A 15,113-nucleotide genomic window follows, 5' to 3' on the forward strand; every position below is an offset into this window, starting at 1 on the left:
AACAAACACCTCAAAATTTACAAATAAACATCTCTGACATTTCAAAAAAATAAATCAATCAATCAATGACCAATATAGCCACCCTTCTTTCCAATAACAGTCATAAGCCTTTCCATTCATGGAGTCTGTCAGTTTCTTGATCTGTTGACGATCAGCTTTTGTGGAGCAGTGACTACAGCCTCCCAGACACTCTTCAGAGAGGTGTATTGTTTTTCTCCCCGTAAATCTAGCGTTTAAGAAGTGCCCACAAGTTCTCGATAGGGTTTAGGTCAGATGAGGAAGGGGGCCATGTCATTATTCCTTCATCTTTAAGGCCTTTACTGGCTGGCCACGCAGTGAGAACTTGATGCAAGTGATGGAGCATTGGCCTGCATAAAAATCATGGTCTTTTCCTGTATCACTGTTTGAAGAAAGTGTCTTGAAAAACTGGCAGTAGGTTTGGGAGTTGATTTTGAGTTCATCTTCAATGCAAAAGGTCCAACTAGCTCATCTTTAAAAATACCAGCTCATACCAGTACCCCACCTCCACGTTGGAGTGGAGCTCTGTGCCCATTATTGATCCACAGGTCCATCCATCTGGTCCATCAAGAGTCACTCTCATCTCATCGGTCCATAAAACCTTTGAAAAAAATCTGTCTTCAGATATTTCTTGGCCCAGTTTTGACGTTTCAACTTATGTTTCTTGTTCAGTGGTGGTTGGGTTTCAGCCCTCCTTACCTTGGCCATGTCTTTGAGCACTGAACACCTTGTACTTCTGGGCACTCCAGGTAGGTTGCAGCTCTGGAATATGAAAGTACTGGAGGATAATGGGTTCCTGGTAGCTTCACGTTTGATTCTTCTCAAATCTTTGGCAGCTAATTTGCGTCTTTTGTTCTCAACACGTTTCTTGCGACCCTGTTGACTATTTGCAACAAAATGTTTGATGGTTCTGTGATCACACACCAATATCTTAGCAATTCCAAAAGTGCTGCATCCCTCTGAAAGACTTTTTACAATTTTGACTTTTCAGAGTCAGTTAAATCTCTTTTTGGCCCATTTTGCCTGAGGAAAACTAGCTGCCTAATAATTCTGCACACCTTGATATAGGGTGTTGATCTCCTTAGGCCACACCCTCCCTCATTACACAAATACACATCACCTGGCGTGCTTAAATCCAATAAGCATTCAAGTTAATACAGCTTGGAGTTGGAATATACGCATTAAAAATGATGATAAGGTCAAAATACTCACTTGCCTAATTGTGCACACAGTGTATATATGTATGTGTGTGTGTGTGTGTGTGTGTGTGTGTGTATGTATATATACAGTGGAGGAAATAATTATTTGACCCCTCACTGATTTTGTAAGTTTGTCCAATGACAAAGAAATGAAAAGTCTCAGAACAGTATCATTTCAATGGTAGGTTTATTTCAACAGTGGCAGATTGCACATCAAAAGGAAAATCGAAAAAATAACTTTAAATAAAAGATAGAAATTGATTTGCATTTCATTGAGGGAAATAAGTTTTTGAACCCCTACCAACCATTAAGAGTTCTGGCTCCCACAGAGTGGTTAGACACTTCTACTCAATTAGTCACCCTCATTAAGGACACCTGTCTTAACTAGTCACCTGTATAAAAGACACCTGTCCACAGAATCAATCAATCAAGCAGACTCCACACTCTACAACATGGGAAAGACCAAAGAGCTGTCCAAGGATGTCAGAGACAAAATTGTAGACCTGCACAAGGCTGGAATGGGCTACAAAACCATTAGCAAGAAGCTGGGAGAGAAGGTGACAACTGTTGGTGCGATTGTTCGAAAATGGAAGGAGCACAAAATGACCATCAATCGACCTCGCTCTGGGGCTCCACGCAAGATCTCACCTCGTGGGGTGTCAATGGTTCTGAGTAAGGTGAAAAAGAATCCTAGAACTACACGGGAGGAGTTAGTTAATGACCTCAAATTAGCAGGGACCACAGTCACCAAGAAAACCATTGGAAACACATTACACGCAATGGATTAAAATCCTGCAGGGCTCGCAAGTCCCCTGCTCAAGAAGGCACATGTGCAGGCCCGTCTGAAGTTTGCCAATGAACACCTGAATGATTCAGAGAGTGACTGGGAGAAGGTGCTGTGGTCTGATGAGACCAAAATAGAGCTCTTTGGCATTAACTCAACTCGCTGTGTTTGGAGGAAGAAAAATGCTGCCTATGACCCCCAAAACACCGTCCAGCATGGGGGTGGAAACATTTTGCTTTGGGGGTGTTTTTCTGCTAAGGGCACAGGACAACTTAATCGCATTAACGGGAAAATGGACGGAGCCATGTATCGTGAAATCCTGAGCGACAATCTCCTTCCCTCTGCCAGGAAACTGAAAATGGGTGGTGGATGGGTGTTCCAGCACGACAATGACCCAAAACATACAGCAAAGGCAACAAAGGAGTGGCTCAAGAAGAAGCACATTAAGGTCATGGAGTGGCCTAGTCAGTCTCCGGACCTTAATCCAATAGAAAACCTATGGAGGGAGCTCAAGCTCAGAGTAGCACAGAGACAGCCTCGAAACCTTAGGGATTTAGAGATGATCTGCAAAGAGGAGTGGACCAACATTCCTCCTAAAATGTGCACAAACTTGGTCATCAATTACAAGAAACGTTTGACCTCTGTGCTTGCAAACAAGGGTTTTCCACTAAGTATTAAGTCTTTTTTGTTAGAGGGTTCAAAACTTATTTCCCTCAATGAAATGCAAATCAATTTCTATCTTTTATTTAAAGTTATTTTTCGATTTTCCTTTTGATGTGCAATCTGCCACTGTTGAAATAAACCTACCATTGAAATGATACTGTTCTGAGACTTTTCATTTCTTTGTCATTGGACAAACTTACAAAATCAGTGAGGGGTCAAATAATTATTTCCTCCACTGTATGTATATATATATGTGTATATATGTATGTATATATATATATATATATATATATATGTATATGTATGTATATATATATATATATATATATATATATATATGTATATATATATATATATATATATATATATATATATATATATATATATATATATATGTATATATATATATATATATATATATATATATGTATATATATATATATGTGTATATATATATATATATATATATATATATATGTATATATGTGTATATATATATGTATATATGTGTATGTGTCTGTTTATAAACCAGCCAAATTTTTAGTTTAAAAAAAAAAAGTGAAGAACAAGGGTGAGCACAATAATGGTTCGGCGAAATTCACTGATCAACACTTAATTGTGGCATGTAAAGTAGCATCATAGTGGTAGGAATGAGCATTGAGTAGTCTTGGATGTGATGCCAGTTACCTCAAAGTTACAGGTACTGGCAATATTAAACAAACTTTATTTAACATGAATACCTTTAGGTAATCATTTACTAAATAAAATAACACTTTAACTTTTTTCATTTGTCTAATTTTATACAAACACTTTTTAGGTTTATAGCACTTTATCTCACCCTCCCCCTAACCCCAACAACAACATTAGTCAACATGTTGTACGGGTTTCTTAGGCTGGTATGGTTGTGGGTATTGTAATACTCGTTTAATCTTTTTAGATTTTTTTTAATTTTTTTTACTTTAAAATTTTGTGAATAGGTAAAATTAAATGTATATAAATTTTACTAAATGAAAAACTTTTCTTTGTGCAGGGATCTTTAAAAGGAGGAGGTGGTAGTGAACCATGGATGAACTCTTTATCCAAACAGTTCTCAAATATGGGACTACTGGTAAGGCAAAATGACGAGAGTCATTACCATACTCATTAAGTGTCCTGCTATCCTTTACTGGAAGATGAATAAAGAAGCTAAACTAATTTCGTTTTTTGGTAAATTGTGTTAATTTTCCCTATTGAGCTCTAAATTAGCAGTCAGATCCCTCACAAAGGAACTTGAATATTACCAATATTCTATGCAGAATGTTGGATTGAATATTCCAACAGCTGCTCGCCAGTTTCTTTAGAATTTGCACTGTTATGTTAGAATTATTCATTCATGTTCATAATCCTGTATGTGCTGTGGTGAGTGACTCAGATATTCACTGCTTGTCACAAGAATGTGCATAGCTGATTTATACCAAATTAAGAACAATCTAGAAAATATTTCACCTTTGAAGTTGTCTCTTTTTTTGTTCTAACAGCTCTGCTGTTTTCAAACGTATACCTTGTTTATAGTTGTATCCCTTTTATATTTCCATGTTTTTGGACCAGAGTCATTGTCATATTCGAAAAGACACTTAAAAATTTTCTGATTGTTTATTCCACAACTATATTGATTGCCTAGCTCATTAAAATCTAGTGAGCCGTATGCATTGAGCAATAAACATCAGTAACACAGAAAAGGAACTATTAAGGAGGAAAGGTCAAGATGGTTTCCCTACTTTCCACTACTTCAGCAACAGTTTTTCACCATTGTGGCAGCAACTGTGCATTTGTATTAATGACAAAATATGCTCAAGGATAGTATCAGGCATTTCTTTATTGGCAGTTATCACACTATAAAAAAACATTTCAGGTCAGTGCTATTTATCCTGGACAATCTTACCAAAGAATGAGCAAATAATAAAAATTTGTGACGTGAGCAAATGAACCAAAGTTTAGAGGTCAAGCTTTATTATCATGCCATCCATATACTGCATTCCTGCATACATTGGCATGAAATAGTATTCTCCAGGACTGTGTTGCAAAATATACATTAAAATAGGACAAGAGCTGAACTCGGTATAAAATATTGTGACAAGATTTGAAGAAGGTTAGCCATGTAAGAGCAGGTGAAGTAGTGTAACATGAAATAGACATAAAGGAGACGAGCGACTGAATAGACGAAATGAATATTTTCAGTATGCCATTTGTTGAAAGTTCAACTTTATTAAAATGTTTTTACTTGGTACATAGTAAAAGTAATGTTATCAATGCACTTTGTGGGTTACACCTTCTTTCTGATATTTTTCCTTTTCATTTTTTTAAAACATTGTAGCTCACAGTGAATGGTTTATTTAAGAAAAATCTTGTCAAGTAAATTGACCTAACCCCATTGGCAGATTTTGTTGATAAATAATATAGTAGGTTTTACATTAGCAAATTTAATCAGCCAGTGGATAAGCAAGATTTCTTCAATTAAGATAAATACAAATTTCTTGACAAGTTAATAAATTTTATGATAAGAAAAACAAAATGTAATGAATGGATTGACAAGCCTTTCACTTGCTTAGATTTAATTTTTTGCAGTGCTGTCATTCAGCTCATGGGTTAATGCACTATACAGAACAAGTCAAGTCTCTAAACTTATCTTTTTGATTGATCATACCCTAATCTTTAATTTAGAATTGGTATTGATTTTATATACTTACATGGATATTTTTGAGGGTGACCCAATAATATAAATTGAATTTGTTTATTTTGTAACCAATTCAGTGAATTTTTATGGACAATATTATAAATATCTATTTATTTCAGCAGACCCAAGCTGATGATCCCACTGGCAATAAGATGGATGTATCAGTTGGTAAGTTATTACTTCTGTGTAACTCTTTTCTGTCACCTCTCTGCAGTGGTTAGTTTAGCTTTGTGATTGGAAGAAAAATGGTAGTGTTGTTTTAGCAAAGGCACAGTTTCTTTGTTTGCATATCTCTGTTCAGAGAAATTTTTTAGTTCTTGAGTAATAAATGAAAGATTTTAATATTGAACATTATATTATCTAGTTAAGTAGTCTTAAAATGTCAGTGTTTTTTTAATGAAATATATTGAGTGTCGCGTATAAAGCACTGTGTGTGCATCCTTCATTTCCTTTGCCCAGCATAACTGAATAGTTTTAAGTGGGTGGTGGCAACCTTGTCATGCCTTTTGATCCAACAGTGGCAGTTTCTGTGCTGGGTATGTTACATTCACCCTATCCTTGTTGTTGTGATTCCAGGAAATACCACTAGTAGACTGGTATGTAAATTACCAAGTAGTGCAGTAGGGAATAGCACTTTAGATATCTTCAGATCTTGAGTTAATGTTATCTTGATGATCTGCTTGAATAGGATGGGCAGACGTGTTAGGCTGAATTTCCTTTTCTGATCACAATTGTTCTAATGTCCTTCTAAAGTCATATTTTTATTTGTACACTGTGGCTACCTTTATAGATAGAGCCTATCAGAAGAGGCAGTGTTGCTAGGCACCTGCCATATAACTGTAGATTGAGCAGATCGTAGCAAAAATGCACTGCACTTTTCTCTTTGCTGTTGCCACTGTCTGTCAGTTATTCTTGTCCTGTTGCCACTGTCATGAGTAGTTACTTGGCTCACACTGCTGTTTGTGTGGTGAGTTCTGCTTTGAATCTTTTGCAGTATTAAAAGATTGGGTGTGTTGTAAGGTAACCTGGTTCAGGCAGTGTGACCACATACATGCCCTTTTGGAAGAGATTACCAGAATTTTAGCATTACGGAAAGATGGATGAATGCATCACATGCCTGAAGGTGGAGCACTCCTGGTCATCAGTGAAGAAATAAAACATTTTCTATTGCTAGCAATCTCATAGAAGTATTTTTGTTTGATTGATTTTATTTTAGGCCCACTGCAGGATAAGAAACTGGACACAGACAAGCGAGGGATGAACTTAGGCGACTACAATGGAGAGCCAAGGAAGGGCAGACAGGTCTTCCGCCAGCCCAATCCCAAAGACATAGGACCGGTTGACCCCGGAACCTACTATGATAAGGTGAGTGGCTGCACTCAAGGGTGCAGTTTCTCTTGGTCTGTTCCTCAACTCACATTTTCAACACTTTTATCTGCTCAGTTCTTTTAACCTGTCCAGTTTTCCAACCCCTCAGATGTTTTTGTGGTACATAAACATTTTGTGCAAAGCATTAATGGCTTACTCTCTTATATTAATTGCAGAAATACATCTTTTAGTATTATAGCAGCTTTGCCTTTAGTGTTTGCAGAGACTCCTGACTCTACTTGCTATCTCACATCTTCACACAGTTTTCCAATATATCTAAGTGGAGAAACCGTTGGAAACCTATTGATATCAAGATTGCCCAGTTTTGCTTTAGTACAACTTGAAATTTGCTGTATAATGGTGTTGGTGTTTTCTCTCATCCCCACCAAAAAAGAAAACAATGTCTAATGATAACTAACTTTTGCTCTTCATTTCTTCACTGGGCCTTTCTGTTGTCTTTTTCTTGATTGTCATTTGTTCACTAATTTGTGCTGATTGGCTGCTTTCTCTCTGCTATATTGTCAGCTGACCTTGCCTTTCTCCAATCAGGATGGGTGCCTTGGGGAAGACAGCCCCTGCTCCCCTTTTTCCCCTCCCCCCAGCTTCAAGCACTCCCCATCGGGGGGCTCAGGACTTGGGTTCAACCCCCAGCACTACAGCTCTGCAGTTCGACAAGTAAGGGACCTGCTTTTCTTTGCATTGCTAAGATTCAGCTTTGGCTCTGCTGCTTCAAGACCTTGTTCACCCTCCAATGCAACTTTCTCCCAAATATAAGTCAAAGCATTTAAATGCCATTTTAGCTCCACTACAATAGTAGTAAAAGATGCCAATATAGACTTATCAGTCATATTTGTACAATTTGCCAGATTTTTTTTTTTGTGGGGAAACAATTTTCTGATATGTTCTTATAAATCTTATAAATGTATACCTTTTATAGGTGTAATTTGTGTTTTAATTGCTCACTGAATTTATCTATACTTTTTTAAAAAATTTTATTTTACTTGCCGATTTACTCCGTAATTCATTCTGACAAATATTCATTAATCTAATTGTTGATTTTATAACTTTGTTTTATTCTTGTGTATAATTCTTAAACATATTTGTTGTAATGAACCCATTTTTTAATTAGTTAAGTCAATTACACAACTGTTAATTCTGATTTTGTGTTTGTGTGAACCTTTAATGAAGTTAGTTGTTTCTATAATTAATTTTGAAGCCGTCTTAAAATTGACTTGGCACCTCCTACACTAGCAGCTCTTTCACTTAGTATAAGGCAGGCAAAAGTTTTGTTTTGCCAACTGTTCAGATGTCTTTTTTTCCCCCAGCCTCTTACAGCTGGTTGTGGAGAATTTTTTTTTTAGCAATTTTTTAAAACTGAAAGAGTTTGTTATTCTTTCAGGTTATGATAGAGAAATAGTTATAAAAAAACAAAGTGTTGAGGTTTGCAGAATGATAATGATGTGGAAGGAGCAGTAAAGGGTTTTTTTTTTTTTTTAAATGGATTCTCAAAGCTTATGTTTGATTTCCGACAATGTGCAGGCTTATTTTTATTTGTTTTTTCTCCCAAAATACATCTTTGTGTTCCTACAGGGTGGCAATCATGGGATGTTTGGTAGCGGAATGACACAATCACGAGGTGTGCATCCAGCAACGGTGCCCACAATGAATTCCCCTGGTCTACGAAACCAAGTGCCTACACAGTTTCTGTCCCCTCAGGTATGTCTATTTTTTAGTAGTTATTGACATCAAGATGCAGAAATTTCTTTCTTTGGAGTTATGATTAAGACCATGATTAGGAAAGATTTTATGTAGTATTTGCCTATACGATACTATAAGAATGGAGATAACTGTTCATATGTATAAATATTAGGCAGTCAGTGGTACACACATACTGTTGTGTAATATCCACTTTGAGAAATCTTGTTATAAATTGTACAATGGGAAATGCAAGCTATCCTCTTCCATTCCAGTTAGGGAAGTGTTTGTGTAAGTCACCCATCAGTACATACCAGCACTTTTATTTTAGAGCTCTAGCACAGGTAATTAGATCTAGGCATCCTGCATGACTTGGTACATTGCACAGATGCAGAAGCCAATAAAAATTACTGTAGGCCAGGACAGCCAGTATTCCATGCAGATGGTGAAAGAAAAATCATGTAGTTTCTTTTAGGATCTAGGGATTTCTACTTCGTTCACAAAGGAAAATGGCTTATTACTCCATGTAAACACTTTTGGTGTACTCAGTATTCTAAACATGATTATGCCTTGCATTATAAATTTCAGCATCTTGCTAGAACAAAATACTTTTTTTTTATTTTATTTATCTTAACTCAGATTTGTCAGTATGTGAAAAATAAGTATGCAGTTGCAAGAAACATTTGTGAACCTTTTGGAATTACTTGTATTGCTGCAGTTTTAATTTTTTAAATTAAAAAGTGTCCTCTGATCTTTATCTAAGCCACAATAATAAACATAAACTAATCTCTCTATTATAAAAAAAAAATCATGGGAGAGAGACTAGGGAGACACTTAAAGACCTGTGAGACGAAAGAGATTGGCCATGGAGCGTCTCGCGAGGACCTTAAACATGAGACTTTGTGCCAAGAGATTGACCCAGGACCGTCTCGCGGGAATGTAGAACATGAGGTTCTTGCAAGATACACCCTACTTAACAACCAATATCAAATATGACCATGGGCAGCAAAACACTCTATCGTGTAGAGGCTTTGAGCACACACAGATCCAGGCCTCTCAGCACATATAAAGTGTATAAGGACAATACGTTGTGGATGAAACGTTGACGACTAAGTGAAGAAAGAGCAGCGCGAAGAAAAGAGACTCAAAAGTGTTGGAGAGCAAAACAATCCAAAAAAAAAAAAAGAATAATCAAGGAGCAAAATCAGTAAAAAATGGTTAAGTAGTAATAAGCCTGGTACAAGTGGAATTGAAAAAAATGCACATCCAATAAGGCTCAGAATTAAAAGACAAGGAGTAACAGAAAGTAGAACTTCATAAAGACGTTCATAAACGTGGGCGCTATACACATGCAGGGCAGGTTGGAGATTATGAAAGCAGTGGAATTCACAAAGCTCAAAAAAAAGTTGATGTGATACAAATGCAGAGAAAGTTAAAGATATGAAAGCAGGAAAATTATAAAGTATCAAAAAAAAAAAGAAAGTAAAGATTGCAGTAGCGCAAACAAACGGAAATTATTACTCTAAAAAGGGAAAAAAATCACCACGGACCAGGTGTCATTGAAAACAGTAGCAGGACAAAGCGAGGTCAGAAATAAGACAGAGTATAAAACAAAGTAAAACATCATAAAGATGTTAAAGAACAAGGGGGCCAAACGTATGCAGAGCAGATTAGAAATAATGAAAACACTGGATTTCAAAAGACTCCAAAAAAAAAAAAAAAAAGTAGGCGCGATACACATGCATACAGAATATGAAAGCAGAAAAAAGTGTTAAAATAAAAAGAAAGTTAAGATTGTATTAGTGCAAACAAAGAGAAATTATTACTTGGAGAAATAACAACAACAACATTTATTTCTATAGCACATTTTCATACAAACAGTAGCTCAAAGTGCTTTACATAATAAAGAATAGAAAAATAAAAGACACAGTAAGAAAGCAAAATAAGTCAACATTAATTAATATAGAATAAGAGTAAGGTCCAATGACCAGGGGGGACAGAAAAAACAAAACAAAAAAAAAAAACTCCAGACGGCTGAGAAAAAAAATAAAATCTGTAGGGATTCCAGACCGTTTATTGAGGTGGTCATTTAACTGCATAATGGCTGCCTTCTCCAGAACTTTACTTAAGAAAGGCAGGTTAGAGATGGGTCTAAAATTTTCAAGAGCCGAGGGGTCAAGATTATGTTTCTTAAGAAGGGGTTTAACTACAGCAGTCTTAAGACAGTCTGGGAAGACCCCCGTATCTAATGACGAATTTACTATGTCAAGAACATGATCAATTAGCACGCCCGATACTTCTTTGAAAAACCTTGTTGGTATTGGGTCAGGGACGCAGATGGAGGGTTTTAATTGAGATATTATTTTTTGTAAATCGGGTAAATCTATCCTAGTGAAAGAGTTTTAATTTGTTTATAGCAGAATGCTGGGGTTTAGGAGAATCTTTAGTGTTGGAGGGATATACTATGTTATTTCTAATATCATTAATTTTTTGATTGAAAAATACAGCGATAGCCTCACAGGTTTTACTGGAAGTACTTAGGAGGTATTACTTTGAGTTACCTGGGTTTAGTAGGCGATCAATTGTAGAAAATAAGACTCTGGGATTACTAGCATTGTTATTTATAATCTTAGAGAAATAGTAGCGCCTCTCAAGACGGGCAGTGTTATTGTATTCTGTTATTTTAATTTTTAATATTTCATAGTGGATATTAAGTTTAGTCTTCCTCCATTTACGCTCTGCGGCATGTTCTCTTTAAATCAGACACTCTTTGGGTCTTCCATGGTATAACAGTGCAACTATGTCAACAACAGCTCTCACTTTAGTATTAAATCTTTCCACCTTACTATTTACATTATCCTCGCTATTATAGTTGGCACTATAAATGGACTGATTGCTTAGAGTGTTTGTAAGTTTTAAAGCTGCTGCTGAGTCAAAGAAGCGTTTTTTTAACAATATGCTTCTCATGGGTGTGTTTTATCATTATTTCTATATTAAAAAGTAGAAGAAAATGGTCTGCTGGACCGATACCAATTATCTGCTTTATATCAACTTTCAGTCCTTTAGTAATCACTAAGTCTAACGTATGACCTGCTTTGTGTGTAGGCTGATTTACGAGCTGCCTCAAATCAAAAGAATCCAGGAGGATCATAAATTCTTTTACTTTTAGATCACACTGATTATATGAAAATTAAAGTCGCCAACTATTAGGAGTGTGGCATAGTTAGTAATTAAAATTGACATTAAGTCAAAGAATTCCTCAAAAAAAGACGCGTTGAATTTTGGAGGTCTATACACGGATAATACTAGAACTTGAGAATCTCCGTGGATAATAACGGCGAGATACTCAACGGACTTGAACTTACCAAAACTGACATCTTTACATTTTAACCGGCTTGAGTAAATGTTTGCCAAGCCACCCCCGCTTTTTCCCTGGCGGTCTGCACGAGTAAAACTGTAATCTGGAGGCGCAGATTCGATTAAAACAGCCGCGCCGTCTGAGTTAAGCCACGTTTCACTTAGTGCAATAAAATTTATTTTTTTATCACTAATAAGATCGTTGATAAAAAACGTGAAAAGGTGAATAGAGATTGAATATATGGACATAGGTGATATGTTAGAAGTATGTAAATATTGTAAGGCTTTGAAGTTTAAGTCAGAGAATTTCAAAACTGGAGTTTACCTCACATGCATTTATTGGTTACTTTGCAAAAAAAAATTAACAGCTGATGATGTAGATCAGTGTTTCCCAAACTCGGTCCTGGGGACCCCCTGTGGCTGCAGGTTTTTGTTCCAACCAGCTTCTGTTTCTAATTGAACTCCTGGGCTAATTAAGTGAACTGATATTTCCCAAGTTCTGTGTTTGGGGAGGATTATAGAAATTTGAAAACTAAGTTTGCTAAAAAATATATATCTTAAAATGTACCAAGCAGTTATATAGGAATAATGTATTTTTTTTTCATTTTAACAAAATCCTTATTTTGATTTTCATTCTACTTTTCTAGGTGTTCTAATTGTTTAATTATTTACTAATTAGTGGGTCTGACTCTAAAGTAGTTGCAGCCTTTGAATATTCAGTGTGTTGTTTGCCAGCGTGTCTCATCTGCTCATCTGAAATTGTCATTATTAAGATTCAACGAAGGGGGAAAACAGAGAAAGGGCAACATATACTGAAATCAACAAAAGAGAGTTAAGCATTTATAACAAAAGCAGAAATATTTATAAATGTTACATAAATATGAAAATCACGCTGCTATGCTTTTCTGAATGTCGAAAAAAAGAAAAAAAATACCAGCTAATTAAATGAGCTCAGTGCTATCAGGTGTTGTCACTGATTAAGAATCTGGTTGGAACAAAAACCTGCAGCCACAGGGGGTCCCCAGGACAGAGTTTGGGAAACACTGATGTAGATGGTTTTGTCTGTGCTAAAATTCCAAACGGAGAAACCTATCCTGAATTATGGTACAAAGTCAATAAACTCATGTCTCGCAGACCTCATTTAAAAGTTTCAGCATGTTGGGACTCGAAAGATTCCAAATATTGTTTTTAACGAAGTTCTGAAATAAAAGTGATAGTAATGAAATAGCAACAATTCAAAGAAAAAAAAAATCTTAAAAGTGTGTATCCGGAAAACCAAACACAGGGTTGGCGAGGGAAGCAAGCAGGGGGCGAAGCCGCCTAGTAGTATATAAAAAAAAAAAATGCACTACTATAGTAATTGTTATTACTAAACTCATTGTTTACATTCTTTTACAGTCTGGAATGTCAGTGCTTAAACATCTAGGCTAATAGCTTCTCTGTAATCTAATTAGAGTTGGATGTTTCAAACAGTGTAATAGTGTTGGATGTGCACTCTCCTATACAAAAGCACACCAAGTTTTGTCACTGAGTCATACAGAACAAGAATTAAAAGTTTTCACTGCAAATACTTGTCAAAATTTTAAATACCTATGAATCATGTACAAGAACCAGACATTTTGTCTTTAAAAAAAAAAACAGTAATGCACATTAGAGATCATAAATTCAGAAGTTGACTAAAGCTGTTATGTTAAACAAGTTCTAGTCATAGAGTATGCCAGACTTGCTAAATCCAGTTACTGATCTTGTCACCAGACCTTTTCAGTTTACAAAACTGAAAATCTCATGGCATGTCAAATTTAATGACTGTGTGTCAAGGTTCCAACAAAGTTTTGCTTACCCCTTTTTCTCTCAGCCAGTAGCATGCAGCCTGACAGAGCTGGTGCTGTACGAAGGGGTAACAAGTATTGTGAGTTCATACACAATCTCATCCCTTTGTTGTGTTTCCCCCTATTCCATTGTGTTATGTAAAACAGAAACTTTTCTTCTGTTTTTAGGGTCCAGAACAACAATGTTCCTTATTTTTCGTAGTTCCATATTCTTCGTTCTGGATGAGCAGTTATTGGTTGTCTGATCTTGTGTACCCCAAGCCCACCCCTATGATTAATGACAAATTTTTTGAAACAAGTTACAGACTAGTTGGAGTGAGTTGCTGAGTTGCCAGATTCTTTGACCAGCTTCATGGGGAGCGTGCCACTGACTACATGTGACTCAGTAAGATTGTTCATGAAGGCAGCAGCTGACTATTGCTGGACAAAAGTGACATAGGTCTAAATGAGCCAGTTGGACTGAATGATGTTCTCTGTTCAAGTGTCTTATTCTTATTTGAGTCAATAAATATATAATATGTGACTTAATTTTGGAATATAGTCTGTCAGGTTAATATTTAAAATTAATACTTCCATTGGAACTTTTTAAAACTTAATTTAAATGGTATTTCAAGCTTTTAGTCTAGTAGGGATGGTCAGATGTTTTTGAGTCTTACTATGAATTCTCAATTTACTCTTTCTCTATAGATTTAATTTCTCCAGATATGGCCACTATATGAATACCAATAATTCCCCCAAACTGAAGGGCTGCTTCTGTAGAACAGTTTCTAATTATGACATTTTGCTTCTGTAGAACAGTTTCTAATTATGACATCAGCATAGCCACTTTATAATGGATATTGATATTGTAGGGGGTAATTAAATGTGTTTGCCAGCAAGACTGTTTTGTGTGGCATTGAAAAACTTTTTGAATGTTATAATGTAGTTAATGTTTTATGTTATTTTGAAAAATTTAAGTTTTTGATTTGACTTTTTCTCAATAGGTCAAGATCAATGTTTTGATCATTCCTCATTTTTCTGTAATGGGGATAAGGAGCAGGTCTATCATTGCTACAGCTTGGAATGATTAATCACTGTTGTATTCTCCTCCCCGCCCAGGTCTCTGCCTCCATGTTGAAACAGCTTCCCCCAAACAGTGGCCTGAACCCTGGGCTTTTCAATGTGGCCCCACAGCTTTCACCTTTGTCTCAGTTGTCACCTCAACAATTAGCCATGCTCAGCCAGCTTCCCCAGATTCACCAGTTCCAGTTGGTGAGTATTACAATACTGCAGATCCTAATTAATTTAGTGAGTTTAAATATAACAATATTTTTTAAATGCATAGGCCTACCAGCTGCTTCTCCAGCAGCAGCAGCAGCAGCAGCAGCAACAGCAGCAGCAACAGCAGCAGCAGCTCCTTCAAAACCAGAGAAAATTCCCCCAAAGTGTGAGACAACAGCCAGACCCGCAACAGGTGAGTATGGTAAACTTTGTTATTGTAGTCTTCA

General features: G+C 36.2%; 1 protein-coding gene across 1 annotated transcript in view; it reads left to right on the forward strand.

Annotated features, from left to right (window-relative positions):
• The window catches only part of LOC120536756 (trinucleotide repeat-containing gene 6B protein-like), a 99,779-nt gene that overhangs the window by 51,358 nt on the left and 33,308 nt on the right, over positions 1-15,113 (forward strand). The window contains 7 exon segments of the mRNA XM_039765241.1: positions 3,695-3,772; positions 5,497-5,545; positions 6,594-6,742; positions 7,271-7,420; positions 8,336-8,461; positions 14,725-14,877; positions 14,951-15,079. Of these exon segments, the coding sequence (XP_039621175.1) occupies positions 3,695-3,772; positions 5,497-5,545; positions 6,594-6,742; positions 7,271-7,420; positions 8,336-8,461; positions 14,725-14,877; positions 14,951-15,079 (834 nt within the window).

Source organism: Polypterus senegalus, chromosome 10 (genome assembly GCF_016835505.1).
Source record: "Polypterus senegalus isolate Bchr_013 chromosome 10, ASM1683550v1, whole genome shotgun sequence".
Taxonomy (NCBI): Eukaryota; Metazoa; Chordata; class Cladistia; order Polypteriformes; family Polypteridae; genus Polypterus; species Polypterus senegalus.